The sequence below is a fragment of the Lactuca sativa genome, chromosome 4 (genome assembly GCF_002870075.4).
Source record: "Lactuca sativa cultivar Salinas chromosome 4, Lsat_Salinas_v11, whole genome shotgun sequence".
Classification (NCBI taxonomy): domain Eukaryota; kingdom Viridiplantae; phylum Streptophyta; class Magnoliopsida; order Asterales; family Asteraceae; genus Lactuca; species Lactuca sativa.
Genome location: NC_056626.2, coordinates 66,331,205 through 66,349,366, shown reverse-complemented (window position 1 = coordinate 66,349,366; position 18,162 = coordinate 66,331,205). Strand labels below are relative to the sequence as shown.

The 18,162-nt window shown below is 35.4% G+C and overlaps 1 protein-coding gene across 1 annotated transcript; it reads right to left on the bottom strand.

Annotated features, from left to right (window-relative positions):
• Positions 1 to 843: 843 nt before the first annotated feature.
• Positions 844 to 3,242, bottom strand: LOC111879966 (U4/U6 small nuclear ribonucleoprotein PRP4-like protein). Its single transcript, XM_023876390.3, has 5 exons — positions 2,276 to 3,242; positions 1,642 to 2,095; positions 1,384 to 1,581; positions 1,208 to 1,289; positions 844 to 1,094 (listed from the first exon to the last, which is right to left on the bottom strand). The coding sequence occupies exons 1-5, from the start codon at positions 3,133 to 3,135 to the stop codon at positions 1,000 to 1,002; spliced, it is 1,689 nt and encodes a 562-aa protein (XP_023732158.1). The 5' UTR covers positions 3,136 to 3,242; the 3' UTR covers positions 844 to 999.
• Positions 3,243 to 18,162: the final 14,920 nt, after the last annotated feature.

Genomic DNA, 18,162 nt, shown 5'->3' with positions numbered 1-18,162 from the left:
CTTTGGTTGGTAGATTGTATATTTGAGATTTTTTGTGTATATTGTAAAAGCTGATTTTCTTATCCATTCTTTGTAACTATCTATGGCCCGTCGCTTTGCGTAAAAAAACTAATTGCCTCAAAAAACCAATTTCTGAAAGAATAATTCGTACCCGTCGCTTGGCGCGGGTAAACAACTAGTGTGTGTGTGTGTGTGTGTGTGTGTGTGTGTGTGTGTGTGTATATATATATATATATATATATATATATATATATATATATATATATATATATTTCTTAACTGTGGTTTCCATATATTTAAACCTAGTACTTCAAATACACATTGTGGATTTCATTCAGTTCAAGTCTGCCAGTTTGTTAGGATGTCTCGGCTGCATACATCGCTGCACTTCCATTTGGACTTGTTACCTTGAAGATATTTCATTTAACGATTTACTGAACATTTGGTATTCACATATTTGTTCAAAACAACCAACTGAAACTGATAGTTGAAAATCTAATTACAGACAATGTTGAAGGACACAAAATACATACCATACGGTTGATATCCACTTCAAAAATGATGAATACACAACCATCATTACTACTTCAATATTGATGCTTTGATTTTCCTTTCTTAAACCCTAATGATAACATGACCTTCATTGCATATGAGTGCTAACTCAACCAGATTACGACAACAAAAGAGACAATTGTGGAAATTGACAACACAGCAAATGAGACACACAGACCTTTTCAAGTCTTCCAAAAAACAAACGGTCAGCAAATTATATGGCTACCCGCCTGCCCGCAAACAAAAGAGCCCAAAAAGAGCTTTTTGAGAAGAACAAACAAAACCTCAGCCTTTTAAATAGATAACTAGTTTCCCGTAAATTTACACCAAACAATATATCTTTTGATATCACTAACAAATCAAATACCATCAACACTGATCTACAAAATTTCTTTGTCAAAGTAATACAAATGAATTACAAAACGTTTTCTCCCCACCTTTCAATATTTAATCAAGATCCATTGCCTTCTCTTTTTCAGCATTTTTGCTTGACCATAACTTTATTGTCCTGTCATGTGAAACAGTCGCTATACTCTGTCCATCTGCAAAACCAACAATGGCACCACAAAATCAGACATCAAATATCATACCAATAATAGAATCATTAAAAAACACAAGTCAAAATAAAGATATTAGTTAAGAAAATAGAGTTTACCTCCAACTACATCAACAGATGTAACTTTAGCTTCATGGCCTGAAAGAACCTTCACAGGCTTAAAGTCTCTAGCTGACCACACCTGAGACACAAATCCAATAATCAAAATACAAAATAAACATTTCGCCATAAATTAATAGTACAAAAGACTAATACATTGATTGTGAATTAATTACCTTAGCAGTCATATCATAAGAAGAGGTCACCAAAAAATATCCTTCTTGAGGCTCAAATTTAATTTGAGAAATAAGATTCGAATGAGCAGGAATCGTGTACAACGATCTCTTCTTCCTCAAATCCCAAATCCTACAAGTATTATCCTCACCTCCAGTCGCCAAATGATACCCATTTGGCGAAAAACTAACACCCAATACCTACAAACAAAAATCATAAATAATAATTTTTTTCAAAAAGAACAAAAAAAAAGGTCTTACCGGTTTGACATGACCTTCCAATGCAAGAATACTTCTCCCTGTTCGTATGTCCCACACACGTGTAAGTGCATCGAGCCCACAAGATGCTGCTAAAGAGCCATCAGGGTGAAAAGCTATTCCATACACACTTCTACTGTGACCTTCTTGGAGTAACAACTCTTCACCGGTTTCTGTGTCCCATAATCTCCATGTTTTATCAAAACTAGTTGTTCCTAAATACTTTCCTAATGGATGAAATGCAACACGAGCTAAACGATCCAGATGACCCTTGAAGGTGTGTAGAAGTGTTCCTTTTGTGTTCCATAGTTTTGCAGTGCGATCTGCAGAAGCAGTTGCTATGTGGTTGTTTGTTGGAGAAAATGTAACATCAGTTGCTCGTTCTGTATGTCCCTTTAATGATGACATCAGCTTTATCTCGGGCATGCTCCATATTTTAGCAACTCCGGTTATAGAGCTAACGAAAAATTATAAAGTCATATTAATACAATCATATCACATTAACAGCATAAACTATTAAACTCCAATAATGTTTGAGGAAACTTACTCATAAAACCTAGAGATCAATTCAATCAAGTATTAATCCTAATTTTAATCACAATAAAGAGCATAAACATTGGATAAAAAAGAGACATACCAGGTGGCAAGAAACTTCCCATCAGAAGAAAAGGAACACCCTGAAAGAGGTCTGTCATCTCCAATCTCACTACAATCCAAAGAAAAAGTCTTGGCATTCTCCAAAGCCCAATTTATCTCTGCATCTTCATCTTCATCTGGATCATTCCTCTTCCTTCTAGCTCTCTTCAACCTCATTGCAGCTTTCACCACTGAATCTTTTGCAATTTCATATCGTGCCTTCAACAAAGCCGTGGACCCTTCTGTATAAAACGGATACTGAATAGCCTCTCCTTCAACCTCATACCCTCCATCATCCATTCCTGCTGCATTCATAGCTGCTTCTTCTTCCTCCAAAATCTTCATCAGTCTTTCCGACTGCCCTTCTGAATCTAACTTCGCCATAAGCATTCTCAACCTATCTCTCCTCTCCATCTCTCTTTCACCAAACAGTGTCACTGGTTCACCTAACCGCCTTAGTCTAGACCTTACTGCTTTGTCGTTGGTGGGTACTGCTAGTGCTGCAGCACGTTGCTTCATTAAGAAATCTTGTTTTGCTTTCTCCTGTTTCTCTCTAAACAATCTGCTCTCTTCGGAGATTTCGTATTCGGGACCTGACTCGTCACCCTCTTCGTCGGAATCGGCGTTTTCGTTTGTAGTCTTTGCAGCGTCGCCATTTGGTGGACGAATAGAGGGAAGAGGGGCAAGTGGACGTGGGATTGAGGAAGGCGGAGGAGGGAGTACAGGGATTGGAGCGATTGGAGGTGTGATTGCGGTTGGGATTAATGGAATCGGAGATTCAACCGGTGCGATTTGAACAGTTGTTTGCGTAGGTGAATTGGTGGCATTAGGGTTAGGGTTTTCCTTGTCGTCGATCTCCATTGTCGATGGTGATTATTGCAGGCAAAGGTATTAGCCTGCGATTTGGGTTTTAGCGTGAATCAGGGTTTCAGAAAAGGTTTTTAGTACGAGTATGAAATATGAGGGGTGTTTGGGATTGTTTTTTAATTTATTGATTTATTAGGTTGTTGAAAATTTAATAAATTCAAAAAATTAATAAATTTAAAATAGTTTTTAAAATAGTTTTAAAAAAAAAATAAAAACATATAAAATCTGATTTTTTGAAACTTTTTATAGTAGTTTTTTAACCACGATAGTATAAAAATGATATTTTTAATTTAACGACATTGGTTTGTATAACTATAAAATCAACTCAAATGTTTTTTTGAAAGAACTCTTTTTAGGTGTTATCACTATTATTATCTACTCTAATAAATAAAAATCTTTTTGTCATATGTCATACTCTTATTGATTTGGTCACATGTCATTTTATGGTTATTTTCAATTAAATTTTTTCTACATGCCATTTTGTGGGTTTTTTTTTTTTTTCATTTTATCAAATTCTACATAATATTTAAATGTAATAATAATTATAATAAATGTAATAATAAATGCATATCAATTTCGTTAATTGACTTTCCTTTTAATTTTAAATTTATAAATTAAAACCTAATTAGTTTCCTTTGTTTATTTATCTAAATTATTTGTTTAAATTAAAAAAAAACACATTAATTTTAATAATTAAATATTTTTCTAATTTTCTTATAAATTCAAACTTTTAAATGTTTAGAACTTCATATATAATTTTTTTCTTTTAAATGAACCCATGTAATACATGGGTTTTACAGCTAGTAAATTAATAAACATTTTTATCTAAAAATATATTTTGAGTTCAAAAAGTCATCAGCAAACATCGATGGTGTCTTTTATATATAACAACCAAAAAATTATTAAAAAAATAAACTAGAGTTGCCATGTTTAAGTTTGATTTTTTGAGGATTAATTACGTTTTTGTCCATTACATGATTTAAACTGTCAACCATTTAGGGAAAACACCTTAAAAACAAATCAAATACTACCAAACCAAAGGTTTGTATTGATTTTTAGTAAAAAAAATAATTTCTTTTTAAATCAATTACTTTTTGGTGAATTTAATCATAAATAAAGAAACCCAAATAGAGTCGAAGTTAAATAGAAGGAATGTCCCTTGTGATTAACCAACTTCTTGTCTTAGTTGTTTACTTGAACTATTGAATCAAAATATCCTTTAAACAATTCATCTCTAGTAAATGGTAATCTTAAAAACAACAGAAAAAAATACTATATTATCATGTCTACTGTTGGAAATAGTGTTCACAATCACTACAAGTTAGTAATATTACTATTTATGATAATGTCCTTTTGGGTTACACGTAAGAAATATTTAAGTAATGTTTAACTAGAGTGAACTAATGAGGATTTAGTTTGTTAACTTATTAGTCATTATTAAATTAATAAAAACTTGTAAATCCTTACGGGTTTAAAGTGAAAGATAGTTGCTTAGTGACCAAGCAACTTTTTTAAGGAAATCCTGATCTCATCGCTATGTATAAGGGTATATAGCTGACTTTTGGGGTTGCTAGAAGCAACCAAAAATTCGTCACAGCTCTTAGTATCTCTTCTCCCAGATTTCTTTGACGACACGACGCGTCAGCTTCATTGACATGACGTGCCCCTTCGGAAGAACCCTAAACAGTTTAGGGTTTGAGTATGTAATCGTGCTCAGGTTCACATGATCATTTATGTGATCTCATGAGTGATTCTCGGATCAAAATGCAGCGTATCACTTACATGTTATTTGTTCACTTTTGCATCTCCAATCATTGTTCGGCATATCGAGTATTGACAGTTGCATCCACATAAAGCCTAAAACGGTGTGGCCTTGATGCTGGTGTGATAACTATCGTTGCAGGAAAAACTCTATCAATGGTAATAAGTATTCCTTGTAATATCTAGAGTCTATTACGTAGACTCGAAGCATTCCTCCTAGGGTTTGGACAACCTCGGACATTGAGAGTGGTAAGTTGTACTATTCTCAGGCACACAATCAAGGATTATGATGATTGCCAAAATTGCAAGGTGAACATACTATCTTAGTGGAAGATGATAGAAATCGACACCATGTGCATTCTGACTAATTCCTTGGCATACATCCTTATCAGCTTCTCTATTTCGTCCGTTTCTTTGATTAGCTAGAAGTGGCAAATTTAGTCAATATGTGGAACATTACCTCAATAAAATCAAAACCACTAGGTTTCTTGAGTAGCTTTGGTATGAAGTCCATTGATGTTGGTTCCCAATTTTATTCGGTTAATCCTTATCTTTACCCTAATCCCGAGTGTTTTCTGATGTTCTGCCTTTGGTACAAGTTTCTTATATGTTCACTCAAATGATAATCTCTGCTTTCATGCATGTTCACCATTTCCATTTTCTTTAAATCTAAGTACATCTGGTCAAAGACTGCATGGATGGGACACTTTAATCTATGAGCTTTGTCCATGACTATGTTCTCGTGTTCACTACACTTAGGTGTACGAAATTTTCTCCTAAGGTATCACATATTTTCATCCCTAAGTTTGACATGTTTATCCATTCTTCATAGGGCTTCACTCACAAAGCTTTCCTCTCTCAGAGTCTCAAGTAAAACTTCTCGAATTTGAGTTGTAGGTTGTTGATGGATATTCTTAGTTAATACTCGTACTCAGTGGGGTTTGGTACGCTCTTTTCAGCTCAAGACATTTGCTACAATGTTAATCTCATTACAATGTTTACGAATCTCACACGTATAGATCAATGTCATCGATCTATAACTAATGTTTCTTAAAATCCGTTAATCAATTATGTTATCATATATGACATATTTCATATTACAGTAAAAATGATTTTTATTTTTATAATAACTACAAAGAGTAAAATATATCGTTTATTTAAACTCATTTCAACGTGGTGATCAATAGTATAATATAAATAATTGATTTTTGGTATATTTTCAATTAATTATTATATATTTCTTCAATCTTCATTTATCAACCATTTAAGGTAATGTACATTTCTTTTGTACATAATTATGTTGAATAACATATTTGGTTATATGTATAATGTCTTTTCATGCTCTCTCAACATAGTTGTGCATATATATGACAAGGCTTTCAATTTATGATTCGTCAAGTATACTTATATCTTTATAGCAATCTACTTAAAATCTTGAGAATTTAATATTAATTAATATATCACAATAAGGTGTAATTATATCATTTATAGCATCCTACTATAACTTATGTGATTTATTGACTATTTATACATTTTAGATTGCTATTTCATAAAAAATTGACCAGTAATAAAGTATGATGCTATTTTGTGTATAAAACTTGAAAATCATCAAAACTTTAACACTCATGTATTCTCCTCCAAATATTAAAACTGTAAAATAGGGGCCATAGGAACTCACCCTTGAAGCGTGAGTCCGATTTGTTTGGAGTTGGTTCATTCGTGTGAAGCTTCGTGTGAGAAACCGAAATCAACACCCTTTTGAGTTAAAACAAACTACTGGGGCCATATTTGTAACAATTTAACTCACAAAGGGACTGTTGTACCATTTTTAAAAATCATAGGGACATATTTGGTCCAAATACAAACCGTGTAGCTGGTTTGTAACAAATTATCAAAGCAGAGGATGATTTGATCGTTTAATAAAAATAAGGGGTTGGTCTTGTCAACATGATACAAGATGGGGAAAGGTCTTCCTCATTTTCTGATCGAGAATTCATGATCGAACGGAAGCAAGTGAAGAAATGAAAGCTGTAAGGAGGGGTCGCTACCTATCTCCGACGACCCTTCGTGGTTCCTTTCTCGTCATCGATGGTCACAATTCAATGGGAAGAAGGAATGAATCAATGGCAGATCAAAGAAGAGGAACATGATCGGAGGAAACAATGGTGGTGGATCGATGGTGGTTGAAAAATCGTAAGGTGAGGGAGGCATAGGGCGTCGATCTTCGGCGACCCTCATCCGTTCAATCTTTATCTAACGAGACACGAAAGCATGAACGAACGCAACAACAATCTTCGGTCCCATGGAGGGTACTACCGGTGCTTGAGTTGGATGGAGAAGGAAGAAGGAAAACAAAAACAGTATGGTGGCTAGTGGTGGATGTTGTCAACAACAGTGGTGGCGAGGGGCTGCTCCGACAACCTCCTCATTGGTTCTTTTTTCTGCTATGGTAGCATATACACAAAGAGAGGGGAAGGATGAAGCAGATCGATGGTGGAGTGGTGGTGCTACACGATTTATAGGAGGCAAAGAGGGGCTGCCACAACTGGTGGGAAGGTCGCCGACAACTTTCTTTTTCGGTGCAATCAAGGAACGAGAGAGTGAGAAAGTTAGACGAGAGGGAGACTAGACTAATGGAGGGGTGATCGATTTTGGGGAAACCATTGGGTAGCTTCCATCTGAAGTTGTATCATTGAGTCTGTGTTGACTCTTTTTTTATAGATATTTTTGGAATTATAACATTTATATAATACTGTTAGGTGCATTTTATGTACCCATTTTGCACTTGTATTTCATATCATTGCATTGCATTTAACCATAATCCTATTCAGTTTACATGTTTTTTGGGATATTCCATGATATTATTTCACTCACACACTTTTGTGATATTTCAGGGACTCTTGGAGGTGTGATCTCTCTTAGGGAGGTGACTAGAAGATACAGACAAGATTTCACGACTTTTGGAGCATCAGGGAGGAAGATATGGAAAATTTGAGGAACACAGCCATTCAGGGACTTCCACAACCGTGTAAATTATAGCCATGAGTTTAGACGGGCTATGTAATCGAGCACATTTCAACAACACACTTTGAAGTCCCAACCATTTTGAGAAGTCGACTTATTGCATTTACATGGGGCGTGTAAATGTCAATGTAAATTTACACGAGTCGTGTAAACATGGACGTGGGTTTAGTGGTAGTTTCTCATCTTTCCTAAAAAAAGGCAACCAAATTCATTTTTTCTTCTATCGACTTTTGGAGCACTTTTCTGGAGAATTTTGGAGTTGATTAACCCTTGGGAACATTTGATTTCATTTTGTATGCACTTTAACTTCATTTTCTAGATTCATGATCTTGTTCTAGTCATGTGTGGCTAGAACCCTAGTTTCTCCAACTTCATGTCTTGATTGTTAGTTGTGATTTCAATCATGTGACTTGATGTTTGCTTCCAATTTCTATCTAGTGAATTTGGTTTTGTTTCAATTGAATGTTTGATTCGTATTGTGATTCTTATTGGCCATTTGAATTAGGGTTAGGTTATTCCAGTTATCTAATTGCAAAATTCGTAATTGTTTTGTAAATTGGAATAAGTAACAAACACTAAACTGATTTGCATTGAATAAATTTAGTGTAAATCTTATTCACATACTATTATGCTCCGGAACTTGTGAGGAGTATTGGGTGTTGTTGGGAACATTCATATAAATCTTATTGCAACCTTTTGATTTCTATCTAAGAGCTTGTTTAGACTTAAATTAGAAGGTCATGTTATTTTCAAAGAGCTTGTTTTGAATTTGACAACTTGGTGAATGGGAAGTGTTAGAGCTTGTTAACACTTTCAAGTAACAACTTAGGTAGAATTGAGTAGATATCATATCACCCTTGGAATCACATTGCTAAATTTCCATACATAGAGTTGGAGTTCTCACAAATCCTGAATTATTTCATTTAATTGATCATTTACTTATTGCTTTATTCTCTTGTTTAAACCATTGCATATCAACCCCCTCCCCCTCCGGTTTCTATGACCATTATTATACCTTGCGCAAAAAGGTATAAGCATTTATCTTGTGTCTCTGTGGATCGACCCTGCTTACCTTGTATTACATCTTTAGTGCAAAGTAACAGTGTTTTTGGAGTCATTTGTACTCCTTTATTTGTTGGGCTTTACAGACGTAACAAATTGGCGTCGTTCCCATGGAGGGGCATCCATCCATACATGCAAATGGACTCCATTGCATGTAGGTTGTTGTTTTGTTTAGTTGCATATTTTCATTTTCTTCTTTTGAATTTTCTTTTGCATATCTTTCCTTTTAAGAAACTTAAAAAACCCAAGAAGATTTAAACTTTCTCATTTTCATTTTCCACTTGCATTTTGCATTTTAGAATTTATAAAGCCAAAAAGAATTTCTTTCTATCCTAATTTTAAATTTTTTGCATCTCATTTCTACATGGCATTCAAAAATTATACAATTTTTTCTCATTTGCATCAAACTTAGAAAATTAAAAAAAATATTTTATTCTATGTTTGTTTTTTATACAATTCAAGGCAACATAATCTTCTAAAATCAATTTAGTTGGTAGGTAAGTTGTATTCCTTGAGATTAGACTTGTTAATTTTTATTGAAAATCTTAAAGCGGTCCAATCACATACGAGCACGTCTGCCGAAGCTACTTGTGCAAAACAAAAAATGACAAGGTTATCAACACTGAAGCATAATAACAGGTATATGATAGCCTTATGAACGCACGACCAATCTTACTGTTTGTAATGCTTAATCATAACCAAACCTCAAATTCAAGAAATAATATAAAATGAATATAAAATTTTAGTGGCTCGAACCTTCAAACATTCTAAAAAGTCATTTTTTGTCTATTCTCTTCTAAGTACCCTGATTGGGGACATTGTTTCTAACTATACTTACGGGTTTGCGTGTTAACATCGGTCCATCGAACAATGTCTTAGAAGCCTCTCATGGTTATAGACCATGAGACGTCCCAACAATAGAAAAAAGTCAAGGACGAAAATATAAATAAATAAGTTAGCAAATAAATTAAAAAGTGTTTTATGTATTATATTAGCTATTATATGTAAAAAAAAAGTATTATTAAGTTAATTTTGTGGCCTTTGGAACTCGAATCAGTAAACCTCGAGGGGTGTTCTACACTTAATCGCCTTAAGTCGACTTGTTTGGGTTGAAAGTTCGCTACACGGGTTCCATCGAAAGTCATGAACTTAATAATAACAATATATATATATATATATATATATATATATATGTGTGTGTGTGTGTGTGTGTATTTAAATAAAGCTACTCTGTGGCTTTTGAAGTTCAGACAAGTAAACCCGATGGATTTTTCTAAATCTAGTACACTAAGGTCATCTGGTCTGGATGTGTTGGTCGGAAGTCCATTACATGGATTTCATAGAAAGTCATGAGCTTTATTTATAGGAAAAATATATTTAGATGGTATGTATATATATATATATATATATATATATATATATATTTATGTTTGTATTCTTCATAGTCTAATTGAATAATGTGTATCACTGTATGCACTCAAGTTAGGAAATATGCTTGGCTGCCAAAAGATCCCCTTGGACTTGGACTTGAACTCCTGACATTGGACTGGGCATTAACTACTTTGATTAGTGTAAGTGGTTTGAAACATTTTACCAATCTGGGTAAATATTAGGGAATTTTCAGAAAAAATTGTTGTTAATCAACAAATACCTTGAGTCGGACATTGTCATTTTTGTAAAATGAAGATGATTGTGCATATTTTTTTCATCACATATGTTTTCACGAAAGTAAGACCATAATTTGTTCCATGTTGTAACATCTCAAAAATTAAAATAAAATTTTCACTTTTAAATTCATGTTAACCATACGGTAATCTTAAAAATGGTTGAGTGTTTATCATAATAACATATTATTAGAGTACAAAATCCCAAAATCACGTAATGTGGATCATAGGTGGATGTGGTGCAATCAGGCCGAGCCCTTCGCTTTCGAGCTGGAAGTGCTTGAAACATAAACTGAAAACCGTAAGCACAAAACTTAGTGAGTTCCCCCAAAGTACCCCATACCATACATACATAACAGTCAAGCATGTCTGGGTGCTCACAACCCCTTCGGTCTCTTTCAACCGGTACTGGCTATATTTCAACCCCTTCGGTCTCTTTCAATCGGTATTGGGTATATTTCAACCCCTTCAGTATCTTTCAACCAGTACCGGGTATATTTCAACCCCTTTGGTTTCTTTCAACCGGTATCGAGTCTATTTCACCCCTACCCCTACCACATAATATCATAACAAAAGAGTCACAAAGACATCATGCAAATATAGGCATAACGGACAATTGTCACGAAGACAACCATCATACTACAAACATAATCGAGTGGGCCGAATTTGGTGCCTTCGACCCATGAGTACAGTGAAGGAAACTCACCTCAAACTGAAGGTATCAAATCACACTCGAGCGGCTGACGCATGAAATCCTCTCTCTTAATCACAAGTATAAAACCCTAATTAGAATTAGGTCAATAATCCAATCTGAGGGTCCAAACCCTAAATCTTGAAGTTATAGGAAAAGGATAAGAGAGAGGATTTCACGCGTTGGATTGGATTATTGACCCAATAGCTCCAAAATGGCCTAAAGCCTATAAATGTATTGCTACTACATAAAGGCATGAGGCCCAACCCTAAAATGGGCAAAAATTCCAACAAAACTCGAGCCCAAAATCCCTTAAGCCCATAGATTACATACGTGCGACGTACATGGCTCCTACGCCCGACGATGTTGATCCGAAATCGGGGCAGTGGCCCGGTATGTGCAACGTACTGGTTAGTCAGCCCAAAAATGTTACAGTATCTTAAACCATTAAACTTTAATGTCCAAAATTCATATCCAAGCTCATAAAAGTGTCTTAAGCCATAAAGTTTCAAACTTTATGCTTTGGCATGACTTAATGGGACTCAAACCATGGATTAAGCCTTTTATCTCCCTTAAGTAGTCACCAAATCATGCATGGTTGAGTTCTAACCTCCAACATCCGATTTTTATGACTTCATGCACCCCCAAGAGTCCAAAAGGACAACTCAAATGGTCCGGAGTAACCCATACTCCAAAAGACCAAGTTATGAAAAGATGATAAGTTCTTCCCTAAACCTAGATCTAGAATTAGAATGAGCAAGTTTCAAACTTTATACCTCCAATGGGCTAGAAATGATGCACAACCTTTGGATCTACAAGCTTCTTCTTGTCATTTGTTTCTCCTTAAGCCTCCATCTTCTTCAATGTCACAAAAAACACCCAAAACTCTTAGTAAGCTCAAGAATGCTCTTCAAGGTGGATAGGGTTTCGAGATTAACACAAAGGCAATGGGGGATGATAAGATAAAGAGGGTGAAGGGATTAATCTGTTTAAATAGGGTGAAAACCCTAAAAATTAGGGTTTGTCCTTGGCTCGCGTACGCATGGGTACGCCCAACGTACGCATGTGACACCCCAATTCGTGCATGCATGGGAGTACGTTGAGCGTACATTGTGTATGCCCAGCGTACTACAGTCTAGTCTAAGGGTAAAAGGAGTTTAATGCAAGGGGTTTTACCTGATGAAACTGGGTGTCACACATGTGCTAACCCAATACAAGTAAGAGTAAACAAGTGTTGTGACTTTTGATTCTGTTGAGTTGCATTAGGAAGTGGCCAAAATTCTCTTTTTCACTATTATACATATCTTTGTGGGACTAATGCCAAGTTAGCTCAAGGCACGACATGTATATTTTCAACTATGATGTAAATAAATAAATAAGGTTAATTAGGTTGGATCTCTTTAATGTTTTTCTTGGTTATTGCATTAACCTTCAAAAATTTTGATTTTGATTTTTTGCTTCCTTCTTTTCTTTCCCCAGATTGTACTTTTATTTTTGTTCTTTCTTGGGGACAAGAAAGGTTTAATCTTAGGGAGATTTGTTAGGTGCATTTTATGCACCCATTTTGCACTTTTATTTAATATCATTGCAGTGCATTTAGCCTTAAGTCTGTTCAATTTACATGTTTTTCGGGATATTCCATGATATTATTTCACTCGCACACTTTTGTGATATTTCAGGGACTCTTGGAGGTGGGATCTCGCTTAGGGATGTGACTAGAAGATGCAGATAAAATTTCATGACTTTCGGAGCATCGGGAAGGAAGATATGGAAATTTTGAGGAATGTAGCCATTCAGGGACTTCCACAGCCATGTAAATTATAGCCACGAGTTTACACCGACTGTGTAATCGAGCACATTTCAACAACGCACTTTGAAGGCCCAACCATTTTGATCAGTCTACTTATTGCATTTACACAGGCTGTGTAAAACGTCAATGTAAACTTACATAGGTCGTGTAAACATGGACGTGGGTTTAGTGGCAGTTTCACATCTTTCCTAAAAAGAGGCAACCAAATTCATTTTTTCATCTCTCGACTTTTAGAGAAGAGAAGGTGGTTTTATGGAGAATTTTGGAGTTTATTAACACTTAGGAACATTTGATTTCATTTTGTAAGAACTTATTTTCATTTTCTAGATTTGTGAACTTGTTCTAGTCATGTGTGGCTAGAGCCCTAGTTTCTCCAACTTCATGTCTTGACTTTTTAGTTGTGATTTCAATCATGTGGCTTGATGTTTGCTTCCAATTTCTATCTACTACATTTGATTTTGTTTCAATTGAATGTTTGATTCTAATTATGATTCTTGTTGGCCATTTGAATTAGGATTAGGTCATTCCAGTTATCTAATTGCAAAATTTGTAATTGTTTTGTAAATTGGACTAAGTAACAAACACTAAACTGATTTCCACTGAATGAATTTAATGTAAATCTTATTCATATTCTCTTAAGCTCCAGAGCTTGTGAGGAGTATTGGGTGTTGTTGGGAACATTCACATAAATCTTATTGCAACCCTTTGATTTCTATCTAGGAGCTTGTTTAGACTTAAATTAAAAGGCTAGGTTATTTTCTAAGAGCTTGTTTGGAATTTGACAACTTGGTGAATGGGAAGTATTAGAGCTTGTTAACACTTTCAAGTACCAACTTAGGTAGAATTAAGTAGATTTCATATCACCCTTGGAATCACATTGCTAAATTGTCATACATAGAGTTGGAGTTCTCATATATCTTGAATTGTTTCATTTAATCGATCATTTACTTATTGATTTATTCTCTTGTTTAAATCATTGCATATTACCCCCGGCTTCTATGACCATTAGTGTACCTTGCGAAAAATGTATAAGCATTTTTCCCGTGTCTCTGTGGATCGACCCTGATTACCTTGTATTACATTTTTAGTGCAAAGTAGCAGTGTTTTTGGAGTCATTTTATACCACTTTATTTGTTGGGCTTCACACATGTAACACATGTTCCATGTATTATCTATTTTTTTGGGGTTTTGTGCATGGACTCGGCGAGTTCGGTGGTCCAATTCGTCGAGTAGAGACTATTATGAGGACGCGTGATTTAGATGCTACTCGACGAGTCAGAAGGCCCCGACTCGATGAGTAGGCGCTGTAGAGAGAAACCCTAATTTGCAGGGGTTTTCACCCTATTTAAAGGACTTTTGGTTCATTTGTAGCTTCCCTCATCGTCCTTGCAACCCAACAAGAAACCCTGGCCGCATAGTTGAGCCTCCATGAGTGTGTATGAGCCTTAGAGAGTGAAACTTGTGCCTTTGTGAAGGATTTTAGAGCTTGAAGTGGAAGGAGCAAGGAGATGAATAGTAGATCTGACATTTACTCTGTATTGGCAACCATCTTGAGGTATAAAGTCACTATCTTGATCCTAAGTTGCTTAGATCCCTTTTCCTTGAAGTAAATGGTCACTTTTGGTGTCAAAAAGGATGTCATACTCGGATTTGGACTTGTCACAAGGAGATGGTTCCAGATCTTGACATCTCTTGGTCTTAAAAGACATAAAGTTGCTCACTTTATTCAGCTTAGCCCCTTTGCATGCACCAAAACCTTGTAGGAAGCTTGGTTTTGATGTTATAGCCTCGTGAGGCCTTGTATGCACGAAAAGTTTTCAACTTTACGTGGTATTTGCACTAGGAGAGGTTGGATCTAAAGTTTGGGACCTTAGATACCACTAGAAAGGACTGGACACAAAAGACTGAAGGAACTCGTCAAGTCCATGAGTCGACACGACGAGTCGGGTAGGGTTTACTCGTTTTTGAGATTCAGGTGATTTTGGTGAATGATTAGAGTTTTCGGTCTGCATGGGGTTTCGGTCTTCTGGATATTGAGGAACTCGATGAGTAACATAAGTGACTCGGTGAGTTGAAGAGTTACTGGATGCACTCGATGAGTTGAGGTCAACATGGGCTGTTGACCTTGACCGTTGACCTTGAAGGTATTTATGGTATTTCGGGTTCGTGACAAGTTAATCACATCATGATTATAGGTGGTTGAGTTGGTTAAGTGCATGGGATTTATTTGATCTTTGCTTATCAGTTCAACATTCGAGAGGTGAGTCTTCTCACCATATCAATGGGTCTAAGGCACCAAGGCCGACCCATTTAATGTTATATGGATTGATAGTTGGTTATGTGATATGTCACGAGGAAATTTGTATAAAAGACCCTGGGAGGTTCCCGTATCAGTATATTAAGACCATGAGGAGGTTCCCATGGCATCTAGTATAAGTCCTTGGAGGGTTTCCATGGATTCTTAGTATGTTTACTTGTTTAGCTCGTATGATATTTTCATTACTTGTGTAGACCGTGTGGGGGTTCCCACGGCAATTAGCCAAGCCCACGTGGGGGTTCCAGTGGCGGCTAGTAAAGACCACGTGGGGGTTTCCCATGGCACTTGGTGTAAGACCTTGGAAGGTTTCCACGACATCCCTATATGTCTATATGCATTGCTTATGTGGTATATGTAGCTTTATAGCTAATATGATATGTGTTATGTGGATTATGTGTGGGGTATGCTCTGGGGGACGTGCACTCTCTCTATAATTTGTTCAGGTACATTTGAACCCAAGGGAAAGGGCAAGGCTTGATGGCGCGTCGTGCACTCTTTCTATGGCATTTTGTGGGACACTCTGATGATTTTAAATAAAACTTGTACTTAACATGAATTTTGAAAACAACTATATTTGAGATTTCATGGTTTGTGGAAAGTAATTTGGTTAATCAAAAATGAAAAATTTATTTGAGAATTTGGGTCGTTACAACACACTTAACAAATACTTTCAAACTTCAGTGAATAAATTTCCAATCTTGTTTTCTCAATTTTTGTGCTATCAAATCGCCTTATAAAATTTTCTGAAAGTGCATGCTCATTTTCCCGGTCGTAGTGATTCCAATACTACAGACAGAATTCTATTTGGATATACGAAACTCTGTGAAATGGCGTTTAAAATTTTGCAATTAATTGGATCAGATTCGACAGATTTTACGAATCTGATTTTGGTCCAGATTAAAAATATGATAAAAATGAAATAAAACGGTAGACCGTATTTTGAGTTCAAAAACATGCTCAAAATCAATTTAGAAGATTGGTAGTTGTTCCAAGCGAAGGAGTGCACAGTTCGTTTCAGGAAAATCAAATAAATACTGTTTTTTATAACTTTAAAGAGGCACAACTTTCTCATATGATCTTCGCTTTGAACGTTCTTTATATCCACGGAATCAAGAGACATAATATATTCAAATTTCTTATCCATAGCTCTCAAGTATACTTAATTCATAAAATTATTTTTAGCGTCACAAATAGAATTATGTTTTGGTGATTTTTGATTCGATCCTCAACGATAAAATGTTTGTTGAGCAGATTGAGACGTTCTGAGAGTAACTATGAATATAATATCTTTAATATATGTTATAACCATAAAATCACACACAATTGGTCCTTAATACGTAATGGTTCACTGTGGTTTGACAACCGAACTCTGATTAATTCTTACCAATTGTTACACACACCTAGTTAATTAACAAAAACAAAATAAAACTAAAACTAAAATTAATATTTCTCTAGCTAATTGTATTTCCATAATTTTGGAAATGATAAAAATATAGTGATTTTTCGACATCAATAAATTTATATGTAATTTGAATAACTTTTCAAGAGGGTAGAAGATTTGAAGATATCAAGATGGTCCATATTGGCAGTAGTATTTTTTTCATCATTTTAGTTTCTTTTATTAACTCTGGTAATTCATCATGAAATCATTCGCTTCTCTTCGCTCCATTGGTATCGAAATGGCTTCACTATTGGAGGTTAAAATTAGTTCCACAAGTAATACCCTTTTCTGGATCGAAGACTGGATGAGATACATATGCTTGCCTCTTGCTTCCCCACCATCTTTGAGTCGGACAAGAAAAAATCTGCTTATGTGGTTGAGAGGTTTGGCCCTAATTGCATTAAGTGGGATTGGAAACGACTTCCCTTCAGCAGTCAGGAAGTATCGGAGTTGGAGGAGGCTAATAGTTTACTCTTTCAGACTTCCTTAACAGATGGCACAAATCGATGGAATTCTAAAATTGCTGGAGACAGCAGGTTTCACATGCAAGATTTCAGGGCGTTTATCAATAACAAGTTGACTACTTTGGTGGATAACCTTACAATGTGGCTTAAATTGTCCCACTAAGCTTTGACTTATAGTTGCGGGTTAAATGTTTTTTAGGTACCATTGGTGATCATGGAAAGGCGAAGGCGTGAGTGTACACACACATCAACATCAATGAAGATCCTACATTATTTATATTACTCTGATTTTCAAACAACTGTATTTTGGAACAAATGTGTTTTTATAACTTGGATTTTTTTTTTGTAAATGATGATTTTACCTTATTTAAAAATAAAAAAAATTCTTTTAAGAATGGGACGTTACACATAGGATCACTGCCGCAAAAAGAGAAAGCTCGTTCTTGCTATCTGGTACGGATTCCTTTGCTGCTTATGAAAGGTGAGAAATGACATGGTGTTTAATTGGATCTGCATCTCCCCTGCTAAGTTGATTGAGAATGTGGTTACTTTGATGTTTAGTTGGGTGAATGTTAGGGGTAAATTTGGAAATTGTAATTGCGCTAATTGGTGTTGTTGCTCGTTAAACATTTTGTAATTGTTTTTCTTTCCTTTCCCATGTGCTTTTTAGACAGTAGTCTTAATTCATTTGTCGGCTCCATAAAAAAGCACTTGCTTGCAAGTCATTATCTTTATCCAGATCATCATCAGAAATGGGTACATGAGACCCACCTTCATCCTCTGGCAA